The sequence below is a fragment of the Monodelphis domestica genome, chromosome 7, assembly GCF_027887165.1.
Source record: "Monodelphis domestica isolate mMonDom1 chromosome 7, mMonDom1.pri, whole genome shotgun sequence".
Classification (NCBI taxonomy): Eukaryota; Metazoa; Chordata; class Mammalia; order Didelphimorphia; family Didelphidae; genus Monodelphis; species Monodelphis domestica.
Genome location: NC_077233.1, coordinates 188,749,136 through 188,766,201, shown reverse-complemented (window position 1 = coordinate 188,766,201; position 17,066 = coordinate 188,749,136). Strand labels below are relative to the sequence as shown.

The 17,066-nt window shown below is 35.2% G+C and overlaps 1 protein-coding gene and 1 long non-coding RNA gene across 6 annotated transcripts in view; one reads left to right on the top strand and one right to left on the bottom strand.

The window, feature by feature from the left end:
• Positions 1 to 49: 49 nt before the first annotated feature.
• On the top strand, positions 50 to 12,171 carry LOC103105033 (uncharacterized). The gene is made up of 2 exons (XR_470050.2): positions 50 to 715; positions 1,051 to 12,171. It is a non-coding gene; the product is annotated as an uncharacterized LOC103105033 (long non-coding RNA).
• Positions 11,577 to 17,066, bottom strand: part of GSPT1 (G1 to S phase transition 1) — a 46,944-nt gene continuing 41,454 nt past the window's right edge. For all 5 annotated transcript variants that reach the window (XM_007498616.3, XM_056806183.1, XM_007498614.3 and 2 more), the window contains one exon: positions 11,577 to 16,574. In XM_007498616.3, the coding sequence (XP_007498678.2) occupies positions 16,522 to 16,574 (53 nt within the window). In that variant the 3' untranslated portion in view covers positions 11,577 to 16,521. The remainder of the gene's footprint in view (positions 16,575 to 17,066) is intronic.

Genomic DNA, 17,066 nt, shown 5'->3' with positions numbered 1-17,066 from the left:
GAAATGAGATTTAAGTCACCCCTCTCTGCTTTTCGTTGAGAAGGTAAGTCCGGAAGTTACTCTGTGTTGCCTGCGCTTGCGCAAGTGTTGACTGTTTTGGTTCTGTTTTGTTTAGTTGGGGAAGTTTGTGGAAGGGAATTTATCTCAGATCTCGCTAATGTTGGAATTCATCCCACCCGGCAGCCTGAGCCGATAGCTCTTCGGTATTTCGTGGTTGAGCTTCCTGCTACGCAGCGTTTACCTGTCCCTTTAGCCCGAGAGAAGTCCTAAAGTCGCCCATGGGGGCGGACAGGAGCCCGTGGTGATCTTAGTCTGTTACTCCATGAACTGCTTGAGTTGCTTCCGAATCATCTCACCTCATAGGGACCCGGCTTGAGAGAGCCCAGCTCGATGTCCCCAGATTTTTCCCTCTTCCTGGGACCTTTGGGACTGAATAGTAACTGTCTCTAGGATCACAGATGTAAGAACTGGCCTTTAGGTCATCGAGGGCAGACCTCTTCATTTTACATATGAGAACACTATGGCTCAAGGTTAAAAGAATAGTTCAGGTTCATGCAATCGTCTGACGGGGGGTTCGAAGCTATGTCTTCCTGATTACAAGTCCTATTCTCTATCTGTTACATTATACTGCCTTTGTTGGGGCCGGAGAAGTGGATTTGGAGTGAGAGGACGTGAGTTCCAATCTCAGATCTTCTCAGTTTCTGTGGGACCTTAGGTAAGGTGGCTGAAGGTTTTGACTTAGATGATTTAAGGTTTCTTCCAATCATGCCCATGATGTTTAAAAAGTCTCATGTCCTATAACTGCCACAGCTCTTTCATCTCTAGGATGGTAACAAAACAGTTTTTTCTTCTCTCTTGCTTTGATGATAGCATTGTAGATCTAGTGTAATTGCATTTTCCTCTTAAATTGGAATCTCAAGGGAGAGGGGGATGGTGAATCATATGACGTAAGTGTGGCATAAAGTGAATTAGTTTTAGACGTCCTCAAAACTGCTTAATTGGAGCATCTTTTGTGATCCATAAACCAATCTTGTCTCCTTCTTACTTCAGTTCGTGATCCCTACCATCATTGAAGAATCCCATGCTTCTAATCTTGGAGACATTTATGATTTCTCCCTTCCTCTACACATCCAATCAATTACCAGGCTCTTTCACTCCTCCTGAAATCATCTCCCTGGAACACTGAAATAGCCTCCGAAGCAACTTGAATATGCACTTAATACTTCTGCCACTGATAAGAAGAGTGTCATTTCACTGGTATAAGGAATTCTTGTTGAGAAAAATTTGGATTAGCACCTTCACAATTTATGGGATTAGAGAGTCGCCTAAAGCCCTAAATAGTTAAGTGACTTGACCAGAACGAATAGCCTGTAGGTATCTGAAGTGGCACTTGAACACAGATTTTCTTGGCTTTAAGGTTAACTCTTTCCATTAAGCACTGCCTCTCTTGGCCTTGACTGTTCTGATCAAGGCCCTTTACTTAACTGTCTGTGATTTCCCATTGCTTTCAAAATAAAAAGTATAAACTCCTTACTGGCATTTAAGGATTTTCTCAATCTGAATCCATTTTATATCTGTCTTACCTTTATTCATACTATACTCAATCTGTTCATTCCAGTTTATTAACCACCTACTATATTGAAGACCCTGAGTAAGGAGAACAAATACAGTAAAAACCTGACCTCAAGGAGTTTATAAGATACTTTCAGTCACCTTCAAATATTCCTTATTTTAGCTAAACTATTCATTCTTTTTTTTTATTTTAACCCATACCTTCCATCTTAGAATCAATAGTACTTATTGATTCTAAGGCAGAAGAGTGATAAGGGCTAGGCAATGGGGGTTAAGTGACTTGCCCAGGGTCATACAGCTAGGAAGTGAGATCAGATTTGAATCCAGGGACCTCCTGTTTCTAGACCTGGCTCTCAATCCACTGAGTCACCCAGCTGCCCACAACTATTCATTCTTAATTCCTGTCCTGCTATCTGAATCTTTCTGCCTTTGCTTATTCTTTTCCTTATACATGGAATATACACTTTTTTGCCCCCATTTGGAGAAGACCCAACTCAGATTTTACCTCTATTAAGAAACAGAATCATTCCACCTGGTTGAAGGAGTACAAGTATGGAAATATTATTATCACTCATAATATATATTGCAAACAATATCTTACCTCCTCCACTTTTTCTTAGAATTTTGTCTGAATCTTTATTTTGCACTCATCTTGCTCTTACTTGTACCATAGTTATTTTAGGTATTTGTCTTTTCCTTTCACCCCGGAGGCTCAGGATTTTTCTATGTGGTAGAAAGACATGGAATATAATTCCTTGTGCAGAATTGAACATGAGTATCACATAAGAGAGAAATGGAGAGGAGCATGGTTGGTGTAAGCAGAATGCAATAACCAATGAAGAATTCTGAAAAACAAGAGTAAAAGATATCAAGGAATTACAATAGGAAGAGTACATGGGCTGGTTATGTGAAAGAAGTATAAGCAGCAGACAGCCAAATTATTCTATTGATATGTCAGGAAAAGGAGAGGAAAGCCTCTAGCACATTGGGTAGACCTTGTGTGAAACTTATGGGGTCACATAAATGAGTCCCACAGGATGAACAGGAATGGATGGGCTGCAATTTTCATTATTGGAAGAAACTCTGAAGTTGATGAAATCATAGATCTATTTAAGTAGCATGTTTGAGTAGGTATATGTGTGTACATATATGTGTATGACTTTACATATATACTGAGAAAAAGTATAATTTAAGAAAGTAATAACACTATTTGTATCTCCCTTCTGCACTTTTTCTTCTATGCAGTTAAAAATATTTTTCTATTTTTTTGTGTGTGTAAATATCATTAACTACTAACTTACCTCTCCCTCCAATAGAATCTCTCCTTTTTAACAAATATGTATGATCCAGAAAAAAACAAATCAATACATTAGCCATGTCCAAGAATGCATATCTTCTTGTACAACTCTCCTCCATCCTCTCTGTCAAGAAGTGGGAGGTATGTTTCATCATCAATGTCTTGAAGTCATTATTTTTCACTGCTTTAATCAGAATTTTGAAATCTTTGTTTTCATAAATCTTGTTACCAAAGGCAGAGGAACACATTCTAGATGTCAAAAAATTAAAGTTATCATTTAAAAATGTTAATAACTAAAATAACAATTGTGCCAGAAACAAAATAATGCAATTAAAAGTCATGTAGCACAGGGGAAGCTTAAGGGTAAAAGAGGGTTATTAGAAACCTATTCTATATTTAGATAGTAAAAGTCAGGGATAAGAGGGAATCTAAAAAAAGTGGTCATAATGTGGACCTTTTGTTATATATTTTTCTCTGAACCTATCATAACCCTCTCTTCTCCAAAACAGTTAAGTAAAATAATAAAAAAATCATTGTGGCTGATAACATAGGTACTTGACATTCTTCTTCTATTTCGTGACAGAATTGTATGTTTTATACATTAGTATTAATGTTACCCAGTGATTTTGATTTAATTTTTTTTTGCCATTTAAAAATAATTTACATCAATGGAGAAATTGTTATTCTTCTGGTTCTTCTTTGTTCACTTCATACAAATCTTCTCATATTTCACTTGCTGAGGCAAAGGAATGTTCCTTTATTATATTAATAAGTCACAATTTGTTCTACCATTCCACAATTATTGGGTACATAATACTATGAATATTTTGTGCCAATAGGGCACCTTGTGTCAATAACCTTCTTGGGATATAAACCCAATTAATGGTATTTCGTAGCTGTGGAATGTGAAAAAAAATTTTTTTTGCATAATTTCAAAAAAATTTTCTGAGATAGTTTGACTAATTCACAATTCCACCAGGGGTGAATTAATGTGCCTTCATGCTTGAATACTAGCTAGACCTTGCCTGGCTCACAAGTAAGCAATAAAAATGACATTTCAGGTCCTGTTTGGGAGTGTGAATTCATTAAGAATCAGGAGGATACTGAGTTGAAGAAGGAAAGAAGGAAATGGATATATGAAGTAAATATTTTAAAAATCATATAATAAAAATTAGAGAAGAGAGTAAAATTCGATTGACAACAATGACTAGGTAGTGAATGCTTAACTAAAGAGAAGTGATCATAAAAGATAAAATGCATTATTTTGGTTACACAAAACGGAAATGCTTTTCACAAAGAAAATTAATCCAGGTAGGATTAGAAAAGAAGCAGTTAACTGGTTTTAAAAAATCTTTTTATACCTAAAACTGATAAAGGTCTGACAACCAGATATATGCACACATCTATTCTCTGGTAGATAGGTGGTCAAAATATATGCACAAGGAATTTTCAAATGGAATGCAAGCTATTAACCAGCAACTATATGAAAAATGTTCCAAATGACTAATAAAAAAAAAAAAACTTATTGAAGCAACTCTTAGGTTCTACCTTACTCATCTGTTTGGCTAATCAATTGTGACAGTCAGTTATTAGGCTGAGCAGTGAGGAAAACACAGACATGTGAAATAAATAGTGGACACACTAATAGTTCGAAGGATCAGAAAAGACTTCATGAAATAGAGCTTGAGCTGAGTTTTGAAGGAAACAAGATTAATTAGAAGTGAAGATTCAGAGGTAGTACATTCCAGGCATGAGGGACAGCCAGTGAAACAGTCTGGCTAGAATGCAGATTGCAGGAAGGAGCATAATGTCCCACTAGATAGGAAAAGTAGATTGAAGCCTGTTTATAAAGAGCTTTAATGGTGGTTTTTAATTAATCCTAAAGGCAACAAAAGGAAGCAGCTAGGTGGCTCAGTGAATAGAGCATTGGCCCTGGAGTCAGGAAAATCCAAGTTCAAATTCAGCTTCAGATATTTAACTGGCTGTGTGACCTGGGGCAAATCACTTAATATCTGTTTGCCTTTATCCACTGGAAAAGGAAATGGCAAACCATTGCAGTATCTTTGCCAAGAAAATCCTATGGACAGTATTGTCCATGGGGTCACAAAGAGTTAGCTAGGACTGAATAACAAAAACAAAAGGGATTAGAAACTATTGTAATTATTGAATCATTGTAAATAATCAAAATATGAAGTCATAGACGGATTTGTACTTTAAGAAAATCCATTTTAAGAACTGTGGATGTTGTTGCAGAATGAGATATGAGATAGGTAAATGAATTAAGAGGTAAATGCAAAAATCCCAGTAAAGGGTGATGAGAGCATGAACTAAGGTGGCAGCTATGTAAATAGGTGGAAAAAAAAAAGACACAAGAAATAATGTAGAGTTGTTGGTTTTTTATTAATTCCAGAATAGCTTGAATGTATGGACCAAGGGAGAATAAGGAGTCATGAAACCTTTTCATCCCTCCTCAGTTTCATGCCTCCTCTGCCTCTCATCCTTTCAGCTAAGAATCTTGCCTCATATTTTACAGAGAACATGAAGTCTTTTTGTTATGAGCTCCCTCTTTCTCCTCTTCCTAATTCTATCCACTCAAATGCCTTCTGCCACCCTCTCCTCCTTTACCCCTGTGCCACATGAGTGGTTGGCCTTTATCAAGGCCAACTCTTCTACCTGTACAAGTAATCCTACCCCATGATATATCCTCCTCTGCCATACCTTCCTTTATCACTTATTTTCAATCTGTCTGATGACTCCTTCCCTTCTGCCTACAAACATGCCAATTCCTCCATGTCCTCAAAAAACCCTCTCCTTGATCCTTCTATCTCAGCTAACCATCATTCTCTATCTCTTCAACCCTTTGTGGTTAAACTCTTTGAAAGGTTATCTATAATAGGTACCTCTTCTTTCTTTCCTCTCTCTTCATAACTCCATACAATCCAGCTTCTTCTACTCATCATTCCACTAAAACAGCTCTCTCTAAGGTTAACATTCTCAGCAATGTCATAATTTAGAACCATCCCAAAGATTCATGATGAAAAATGCCATCTGCTTTCTGAGAAAGAACTGATGGACTGAAGCATACATTTCATTTTTTTTTTTAATTTGAGATCTCTTCCACAAAATAACTAATAAAATGTTTTACATGATAATATAAGTAAAATCTGTATCATACTGATTACTGTCTCAGAGAGGGGAAAGGAATAGGAGAGACAGAACAAGTGTGGGAAGGAGGGAAAAGATTTAGAACTCAAAATTTAAAAAAAATGAACTTTAAAAACATTTTTACATATAATTGGGGGGAAATAAAATATTAAGTTACCAGAGAGCTCTTAGTTGCCAAATCAGTGGCCTTTTAAAATCCTTTTTCTCCTCCACATATGCAACCTTTGACACCGTTCATCACCCTATTCTCCTTGATACTTTTTTCTCTTTAGGTTTTTGGGACATCACTCTTACCTGGTTGTTTTTTTTCCCCTACCCAACTGCTCCTCAGTCTCAATTGCTGGATCCTCTTCCGGATTCTGCTTGGTGTCTCACAGGATTCTATTTTAGGCCTTCCTCTATACGGTTTCATTTGGGGGGAAGGGGAGTTACCTCAGCTCCCATATATAGTTAGCATCTTTGTTGAGGATTCACATATCCCACCATCCTAACCCAACCTCTCTGTTGGCCTCTAGTCCTGCATCTCTGCCTGCCTTTTAGACATCTTAGGCTACATATCCAGTACCTCAGTATGTCCCAAAGTGAACCCATTATCTTAACCCCCCAAGCCTTTGCTGCCCTCCTAACTTTTCTGTAAAGGACACTACCATTCAGTCCCCCTCACTGGCAATCTAGGTGTCATTCTGGACTCCTTGCTCTCATCCCCACTATCCAGTCTATGGCCAAGGTTTGTAGCTTTCACCTCTCCATTTCTATAAGCCCCCCTCTCTCCTCTTACATTGCCCCCACTCTGGAGGCAGGCCCTTTTTACCTCACTCCTTGAACTATTCAAAAAGCCTTCTGGTGAGTCAGCCTGCCTCAGATTTCTTCCCATGCTAATTCATTCTCCAACTAGCAAATTGATTTTTCTAAAATGCAGGTCCAACTTTGTCACCACCCAACTCAATAAAACTAGCAGCTGTTATCTCCAAGATCAAATACAAAATTCGATGGTGTTCAAAGCCTTTAATAACCTAGCCCCCTCCTACCTTTCCAGTCTTCTTATACAGCTTCTCTGACTTAAGTCCCAACCAAAATCCCTTCTACAACAGCAGTATCAAAGTCAGAGGCTTAGTAAACTGTACATAAGGATCCTTGTAGGTGCACATTGACTTGGAAAATCAGAGTAATATTTTATTGCATATTTATTTTACTAAATATTTCCCAATTGCCTTTTAATCTGACTCAGGCCACACCAGTGAGTGTTGCAGGTATGCATTGGAAACCCTATTTTACAATAAGTCTTTTCCATGAGCCAGGTTTGAATTGTTCCCAAGTCTTGGCAGCACAGTCATAATATGTATTTAGTACTTCATTATCCATGTAGACACCATTGATGAAATGTAGAGGTGAGTGCTATTTTCCCCATTTTACTGGTAAGGAAACAGAGGCACAGGTTCACAGTGAATATGCCAGGGAATAGGTACCACCAGTCAGATAGACTATAAACTCTGAGGGAGATTATTTCACTTTTGTCTTTGTATTCCCCAAGGCCTACCACTGTTGTCTAGCCTATTAAAAGCATCTAATAAATGTTGGTTTTGTGGTGAGAGGAAGTAAAGGATGAATTAGCAAAATGGAAATTTGTATTGTTGAGTGGTTGCTTTCAATTAGCTGATAAACTTAAAAAGTAGGTATAATTAAGGTGGTGCCAGAGAGAGGGCTGGTGCTTCCATCCATAAGAATTATTAGCCCTCTTATTTCTGGGGAATCTACAGCAAAAATTATGGCTGAATGTATTAGGATGAGAACTTAGGTCCAGAAACAGGCTTTTCTATCACTGTTGTAATACAACTTCTGCATATAGGGTTCTGAGAGAAGGGCCAATACTTTTTTTTTTTAACATCCTTACCTTCAATCTTAGAATCAATACTGTGTATTGGTCCCAAAGCAGAAAAGCCATAGTGGTTGGGCAATGGGGGTTGCCTGGGGTCACACAGCTAGGAAATGTTTGAGGTTAAATTTGAACAGAGGGCCTTCAGTCTCTAGATCCACAGAACTACCCAGCTATTTGCTTTTGTTGAATAAAATAAGCCATTCAGCCTCAGCCAGTTAAGTCTTGTCAGTTTTCGTGATGCAAATTTGGCACCTAGCTGCACTAACTAGCAAAAGCTCTTACTTTGTCAATTAAGGCATCATGACATCATGAAGCTGGGAAAGAAGGCTGTCCTTTTTCCTATGGGAATTGTCATGAAGTTGCCTAGTTTGTACAAGGAATATAGTCATGAGCTGTATAGACTGCAGATAAGGATTTTTAGCTTAATCAGAGGTAATAATTCAAAGCAGTAATTCCCCTTTGCATGAATGGATGGTGTAAAACATTTAATTCACAAGGACTGAAGTTTGAGTAATAACCCTTTTTAGGGAACAAGAGGAAGAACTAGAAAAGAAATTAGAAGTTAAAAATTCAATATGGTATATAATGTTGAGACCAGAGCAAGTTTCAAGAAGGGTGTTTCCAATAGTGCCTTATGCTGCAGAGACCAAAGAAATTAGGACTAAAAAAAATTCATTGGATTTTGCACCTTCAAGAGTTTTCAGTACAGAAACTGAATTACGGTGAAAAGAATAGGAAGTGAGGAAATAGAGATAGTGTATTTAGCCCACACAAATGAAAAGTTAGGTAGGAAAGTAAAGATAAATAAGATAAGGAGCTAATCGGAGAAAGGAAGGCTCTAACAGAGAACAGGAAGATATTAGCAAGCATACAGGTCCTTTATAAAATGTTGGATTAAACTGAAGAAATAAAGATAACAAGAACTTAGCACATGGGAAGGCAAATGATTGAAGAGCAGAGGTTGGGGATGTGTTGACTGGAAAAGGAGACAGTTGAAATGCCTTTCTTCAACATCAGAAAGAACAAATGTACAGTAGAGAGAGAACTTTTGACTTTCAGTAATAAATCTACAGAGAAACAAGAGAAAAAGGGGGCTGTCAGAAAAATCTCGAATCATAGAAGCCCTAGCTTGTAGGGGTGAGCATTAAAATGAGTGACCGCTGATCACTGGAGAAGCCTGGACAAGTTACATAAAAGGGTTTTTTACTCACCTTGTATTGGTTACTAAATATATCTGCTCCTTAGCTCCATAAAAGAGCAGGTACCAAAAGGTGAAACTTTTCACTCAAAAGGTTTTAGGTTGTTTTTCATTTTATTTGTTCATTTCTATTCATAATTCAAAGTTGCTTGCATGCCATCACCAGTATTAGTGATTAAATATTGTAATGAACCGCAGCATTACATCGCCAACTTATAAACTTCTTCTCTAGTGAAATCTATATACAAACTCTAAATTATTCCCCTAGGGAATCTAGCTATATTCTAAAGCACTTGTGTAGGATGGAACCCTAGCTGTGTTCATTTGGACAAGTCAGCTTCTTTAAACTTATTTCATCCTCTAAAATGAGATCAATACTTAGAACATGCTAAACAATTCTTAAAAGTTTCTAGACATGTCTCCCTCCACCAAGTTTTACATACAAGGAAACTGAGAGCCTGAGACAAGAAGTAATTTATCTAAGGTTACTTGGCTAGGTAGTGAGAATGATAATTTCTAATTCCCAGACCAGTGATCTCCTTCACAATTTAACTCTTTCAACGCTATGCCCTTCTTTTAAAAATATGACTTAAATATAGCTTACATAACCTTTAAACTATATGATAAAAATCAAGAACCTAACCCTTTGTCAAGATTAATTGGAAGGGAGGGGGAAAAGTACAAGAAAAAGATTAGGAAATATTCCAAAAAATCCTCTAAGATAAACTTATATGGAATGCTGTATTTAAAAAAATTCTTTTCCATAACTTGGTCACCCATTATGATCATATTATTCTTCTGAAAAGTTAATGATTGGAAAGTTATCACCAAATAACTTACTTCTATAGGATGTATTCTAAAATTTTGCAATTGCTGAAAGCTTAATAAACTTCAAAATTCAACAACAGAACATAAATAAAAATGGTAGCAGTTGAATGTTCGTGGCAATTGAAATTTCATTTGTAGATTGATTTTTCAGGTGTAGAAATGAGAAAACCGGCAAACAAAAAAATGTGATTTCATACAAAGCAGTTAAATAAGCTATAGAGATAAGAACAATAAGTTTTAATGTGACAAATCCAGGGAAAGATTAGAGTGGAGGCTTCATAAAACAGAGGCAGAGAAAATTTCACTTTTGTAAAAAGCATTTGGAACAATCTGGACTGCAAATAAAAATACAGGGAGACTAAAAAGGGGATGGTACAGTAGTCCAAACAGATTTTATTTAAATTGTCCACATATCACCATATCATCCAATGGTAATGTGTTTAAAATAATGCCATAACTGAAAACAAAGGGATTAATGTAATAAAAATAAGCAACATCTGACCCAGGACATAAACGCTATACTTTTTAAATGTTTCAAGTATTCCAGCTTAGGGGATATAACCACTTTTTTTCATCTTAAAAAATGGCATCAAAGGTGGTTACAATGCCTTTCGTCTTTTTAAGATGTCCTGATGAAAGAGAGCTCTCATAAAAGGACACCCTGTGATTAGTAAACACAATGTTCAGGCCAAAGGTCTTATAATCAGTAATTTACATCTCTGTAATATATAACACCTCTATGTGATTTGATGTCAAAGGAAAATGTTGATAATTCCTTCACTTAAGAACATAAAACCATTTTTTATGACTGGTTCTGGGCCCTATTTAATAAAGATCACAATTTTGAATTTGACTATTGGAAAAAATATTTACTTTTTTTGGCAATTACAAATCAATAAAAATCAGCTCCTTCCTTTGGTCACTACCTACACTGAAGTTCTAAGCATCAAACAAAGCCCCAAAGTGAGTTTCAATTGGTTTCTGGTCATGCAAAATTTGGATTAACATCTTTTACCTAAAATTCTAGTTGTAGAGATTACTAAAAGGAGCTGATAGCTATGAAAGGAAAAAGGGCAAATCTCTAAGAAACATCTTGCTGCCATTTATAGGTTTAACCACTCTATATACTTCTTTAGTTCATAGTTTTTCTTTTGCTCTTTCACATAATAAAGGGAAAGTGCTATTTGGTAAATACTAAAGTACTATTTGGTAAAAATCCTGGAGTTTCATAGATAAAAAAAAATGTATTGCATTACCTGGTGAAAAGTACATATTGAGGTACGTATTAGGTCTACTGACATTTCTGAATGGAATAGCATAGAAAAACTACACACTGTAATGACCTACTATTAATATATAGTTCCAATTTCCTAGAGTGCTATTTTATGCTTTGCAAGCTTCACTCAGACAAGCCAGTCAAAAGCCTTGCATGTGGTATGCAAGCATAGCCAAAACACACAAATTTGTTATTTTTTGGTACAACAGAACTTAGAAGGGCCATTCTAATAAAACTATTTAGTAGGTGCTTCTAAGCCCAATAAGGAGTACAAAAATAAACAAATTAAGAATGTATATAAGCATGGACATTTGCACTCATGGTATGGTACAATGAAGGTAATTATAAACAAAGAGACAAATCCTTCAAAAGGGAAGATGACAATTTTTTATTGTTATTACAAAGGCAATTTTTAACTTGTCATTATGAATAGCCGCAAGAGCAGACTAAGCGTAATCCTCACACAGGCATCATGTTAGGCACAGTAGGTAGCTATAAATCAGATGGAAAATGAATTTTAACTGTGGATCCCCAAAATTCTCACTTTATTAAAGAGAGATTATTCCTTGACTTGGACTTTTGTTTTTAAAATACTGTAACCAATCCCTTTATCCTCCCCATTTAAAAATAAATTGAAAGTCATAAAAAATCCTGGGGGATTTCTATATTTAATATCGGAATTAAAAGAAACTCAAGTCTATTAGGAACAAAGAGGGGGTAGACATTCAGCAATTCATTACCAATGAATATTTGAGAATACACTGTGTATAAGTATTCAGTATCCATTCATAAAAATAAAGGCTGTTTGACCCACAGCCAGTCTTGTTTCACCAAATACATACAACATACATAAGGAAAAAAAATAATTCTCTAATAACTAAATTCTCAAAATTCCTACTTAATGTTCATATGGGTAACAGGGAAGAAATTCAATTACCCTGGGAATGCACAAGCTATAACTCTAAAACAAATGTATTCCCTTTCATGGGTAGCTAAAAAAGGAGGTAGTGAGAACCTACAGCCGGCAGTATTTAAAGCAAAACAGCTTTTTTATCTACCAGTGACTAAGCTAACACTAGTTTAGAAAATTATAGCTAAATATGGGTAGAAGGAAAATATTCCTATTTCATGTCTGCTCTCTCCAAACCTGACAGTTCAATGTTAAGCTTTAAGCAGGCACAACATGGCCAGTGCTGGATGACCAGGAGAAAAACAGGTGGCACTCAGAGGGAGGGACTCACAATCTGGCATCTTCAGCTTAATGAAGAACATGGTTCCATTATCTTCATAGGATTTCATAAGAAAGACTTTAATCCCCCCACCCCCCCTTGTTTTTTAAAAAATTCCTAAGTGCACCAATAACTCACTTAGCATATTGATGTTTCAAGGAAGTATAAATAAGATTAGAGGTGCATGAAAAGAGTATTCATATAGGGAAGACTCAGTTAGTTCTATGATATTGAAAAGTAATGCAATATCTTAGAACCAAAATCCATCAATATTTGGCCAACTTGAATGCTAAGAGTAAAGAGATTCAAATTGAATCTACTGAAAGTCTGTAGGAAAATCATTTTGGATAATAGTTACTATTGATTGACATGTATAAGGAGTACAAAATGCAACTCTCACATTTTCTGAATTGCTTAGAACTGAATAGACTAACATGTTACTGCCATGGCATAACTTCTGTAAGAAAATAATTATTACTATCAGATATCAACAGCTAGGTTTCACTTGAAAATTAGCAGGGGAAAATCTAAGTCAAGATTTCTAGAATAGAAAAAAAAAATACCACCCCTGATTGACCAATATCTACCTTACATATGTCTGTGAGAGGATTAATGACAGTTTGCACTGGTATTGTCTGCCCATGCTGAAAATAACATTAGCCAATGTGATCAGAACTAGTGTTGTAACCAGAGCTATTAAAAAATCAGTTTTAAAAGCTGCCAGATATTAGAGAGATGCTGACAACTGCATTTAAAACCATGATCACCTAGCGGCCCTACCAAAGCAGTAGAGTCATCATCCAAGTAGCTGTGTTCAATGGGAAGACTTTGCCACTGAGAAAAGTTGCTGGAGTGCTCTTTTGTAGAGTAGTCATCAAAAATCTTGTACGAAGTGATGCCAAAGAACCAGTGCTCCTGTAGATCACCAGTAGAAGAGCTAATTCCTCAAAAGTTCATTCAGGATGTTCGGGTTACCATACTTTTGTGAGGCAAAACCTCACTTGGTTTCAAGTATGACCCCAAATATCTGGAAGTATTCCAATTGAATGGCTATTGCCAATAATAGCTCACTTAATATGATTTTTAATGTCCTGTATGAGCAGTTCTCATAGCATTATAGCATTCACCAGTAGACAAATATTAGTTTCATGTTACAGTGAACAACCTGGGCTCTCTAAGGAACATTTATGGTATTCTTGCATTTAAATCATCATATACATCATCAAGACTTTCAGTTCAAGATAAATGAAACATACATGGGATCAAAATCACTATATCATCTATCATTTGATAAAAGACTATTCCATGGCAATATACTCAGTCCGACTCTTTCAAGTTGTAATTTACATAACATTTTCATTCTTATGGCTGGATAAGTCCTTTTTCTAATTAAAAGCAGTAAGTATGCCATGTTTTTGTTTCTCCACTGAAATAAATAAATATTTAAGGTGGCAATTATTTAGAAAACTTCTTTACATTGATGAGCTTATAACTAGCAATTGCACTATATTCCAAAAACTAAACAAATGCAATCTTTTCCTTTGCATTCTTCACTCAAATTCTGTGCATCAATTAAAAAATTATGCAAAATGATCTAGCATGAAAAGATGATGAAGCATATTTAACATAAAAGATGCAATCTCTGAGGAACTTTCAAGGAAAATCATTTATCTGATATTTCTATATTTGAGATATTAAAAGAAATGTTTAGGTTATATCCTAAACACATAGGCAAACTGCCCTACTGCTTTGCCACTTGACCATTAATATGTAAGCTGATTGCAAAAGACTGGAGAATGACAGCTTAGCAGTTAGAGAAAGCTAAAAGGGAATTTGCCACATCTCAACATTCTACCAAATCATTTAAAATTCTTAAGTCCCCCAAACAAAATATCTGTTAAGACTTAAGGGAGACTGGTTTTTAATTTCACCACCTCTGAGTTGGAATTTGTTGACATTAAACACATTACAGCCAACTATCCAAGTTTAAATTTCTTTAGAATAATTAGTTTAATATCTGCTACTCAGATGTGAAAATTCTACTAAAAAAAAAAACCTTTTTAAAAACTGCTTTTAAATACGATTGTTAATTATAAGCATATCCTCCCTGGTTAATGTCATTCTCTAACAGTCTTGGCAATAAGCAGTTATCGAAAATGTAAACATTTTGAGAGCAAGCATCTGGTTAAAAATTTTATTCAATCAAAAAATGGAAAATGATCTTTGGATAGAATTTCACTGATTCTTTAACTTTTAGACTCTGAAATCCAAGAAAAGTTAGTGTTTTGCTCTTGTTCACTTATCAGTATAAAAGAGCTTATATATTTCAATTAAAGCTCTCAGATTTCCCAGAAATAAAAGCCCAGAGATGTGCAGACATAATAAAATTTATTTAAATTTCATGCATTATGGTAGCTACAAGTGTAATCATATGAAACTGAAGGACAATCACTTTGCTCTGTCCATACAATGTAGCCTTATAAGTGAAATGAATGGGAGTTCCACAGTTACAAAGAAACAGAAAGGGTTAAACTGTTTTTAAGATTTAAATTTTGTAAATGAAAATACAGTCATTGACTGTTGCTTTATCACTTCTGAGGGATGTTACAGGGAGGGGACTCTCCATTGTTTAAATACACAAATTACATAGTATCTTAATTTATTAGGGGAAAGTAACATTCTAAAGAAATCAACTCTTCAATGAAAAGCAACACTAAAAATCAAAGGTACTTCTAATAATACTTTGAATTTTTTCTCTCCCATTACTCATTCACCTTAAATTTATTTTCAAGTCACAGATATGGTAGATTGTTAACCTTCAACCCAACAAGAACTACAATGCAGACATGTGGCTCAATCAAAAAAAAATCAATTTCAGTTTTAGATTCAAGAAAATTCAGCTTTTAAATTCAAATTGCTTAGATCAAATTTATACTGTGCTTGATTCTATTTATCTCACTCCAAATTTCAGTATGTGCAAATTCATATGATCATAAATATTTGGTAGTTTATTTTCCCAATTCATATTTAGTTTTAAACAGCAAGGATTATCCAGCCTTCAGTTACCAATACAAAGAGTCAACTGAGTAACTTTTAAAGAACTGGCATTTTTTCACTGATGCAGTTCTCAAACCCAATTCAGCTTCTATAAATATTAATAGAGGCACTTCATGCCAGATCTTGCAAGTTTTCTTTCTTTACTTTTGTGAATTCCACTGATTTGATTGGCTACTAGACTTTTTACAGAGGAGAAGAATTTATGTTTTACCTATTAAACCACAGAATGCTATTCTGTCACTTCAAAACAACTTTCTGTGTTTTAGGAAATCAAGTAAAAAACCTATTAATTTTGGCAGAAAATAAAACTGACATAAAGCTAATAAAGCAATGTCATATTTGAACAAACATATTTTAGTTTTATGAATGCACTAACCACCAAAAGGGACAAAATAAATTTTTTTCTTTAGTAACAACCTTGAACGTTGTTTATAAATGCCTCATTTAAAACAGTGAGTGGATGGGGTAGTTTAGAAAAGTCCAAGTAATAAAATGTATTCAATTACTTGGAAAGTTAAAAAGCTAATGCAACAGTGTTACATCCAGATAAAAAACATTATTCAAAAGTAATTCAAATACCGAAAAGGGTTTCAAATTGAATATTTTATTAACATGGTAGTTGTCTTTGTAACATGTGCACACACACTCGCACACTCTGAATGATCTGCCTGGAAAAAAGATGTCTAAATATGCCTAAGGGGAAAATTAAAAATAAAAAATTCCTTTAGGTTTTCATTATTGTAGGCAATTATGTCCACATCACTTACAAAGCTATTGCCGAATCTGTCCAAGGAAGCAGAATTTGGGAGGAGAAAAAAACTTTGGGGGAAATTCAACAGTGGCATAGCAGAGCTCTCAATATGAGAAAGCTGACATAATGTGGACTTTTGCTGTGAAATTTGTCTTTGCAAAATATGGGGAGAAGTTTATCAATGGGCAGAAAATAAGAGAAGGCGGTGTGAAGTAGGCTTTTGCAGAGTCAATTTTCCTCACAGTATTGTGCAGGGTCATCAAGAAAAATGCTTAGTCCTTCTCTGGAACCAGTTTCAGAACTTTTCCAATTGCAATGGTCTTCCCTAAAAGACAACAATGACAAAATAAAAATAAAAAACCACCTTTTCATGAACAGTCTAGGCAAACTACAATAGCATTCTGACGTCCTGAAGATATTTTCACTATATAAATCAACTAAAAAAAATTTAAAAGTTCAATAGAATAACTTCTAGTTAAATAATATTATACTGGTTATGGTATGTATGAACTATGTAAGCAACTGTGGGCAATCAAAAATTTTTAGTGGAAAAATTATTCAACAGGTTTACTGACATTTTAACTCAATAAGACAATTTCCAAATGTTAAATTTTATAATAATATATATAAGTGGTTAAACCACAAAGGGTAGACATAGAAAATGTAAGCTCTTATCACTAGAACTTTATATCATGAAATAAGTGTAACTTAAAGTCAAAGAAACAGTCATTATTGATGTATATAACACAGAGGGAACATATAGATTAATAGATTACCATCCAATTTTCCTGAAAATTTAATGAAATTTAAAACAACC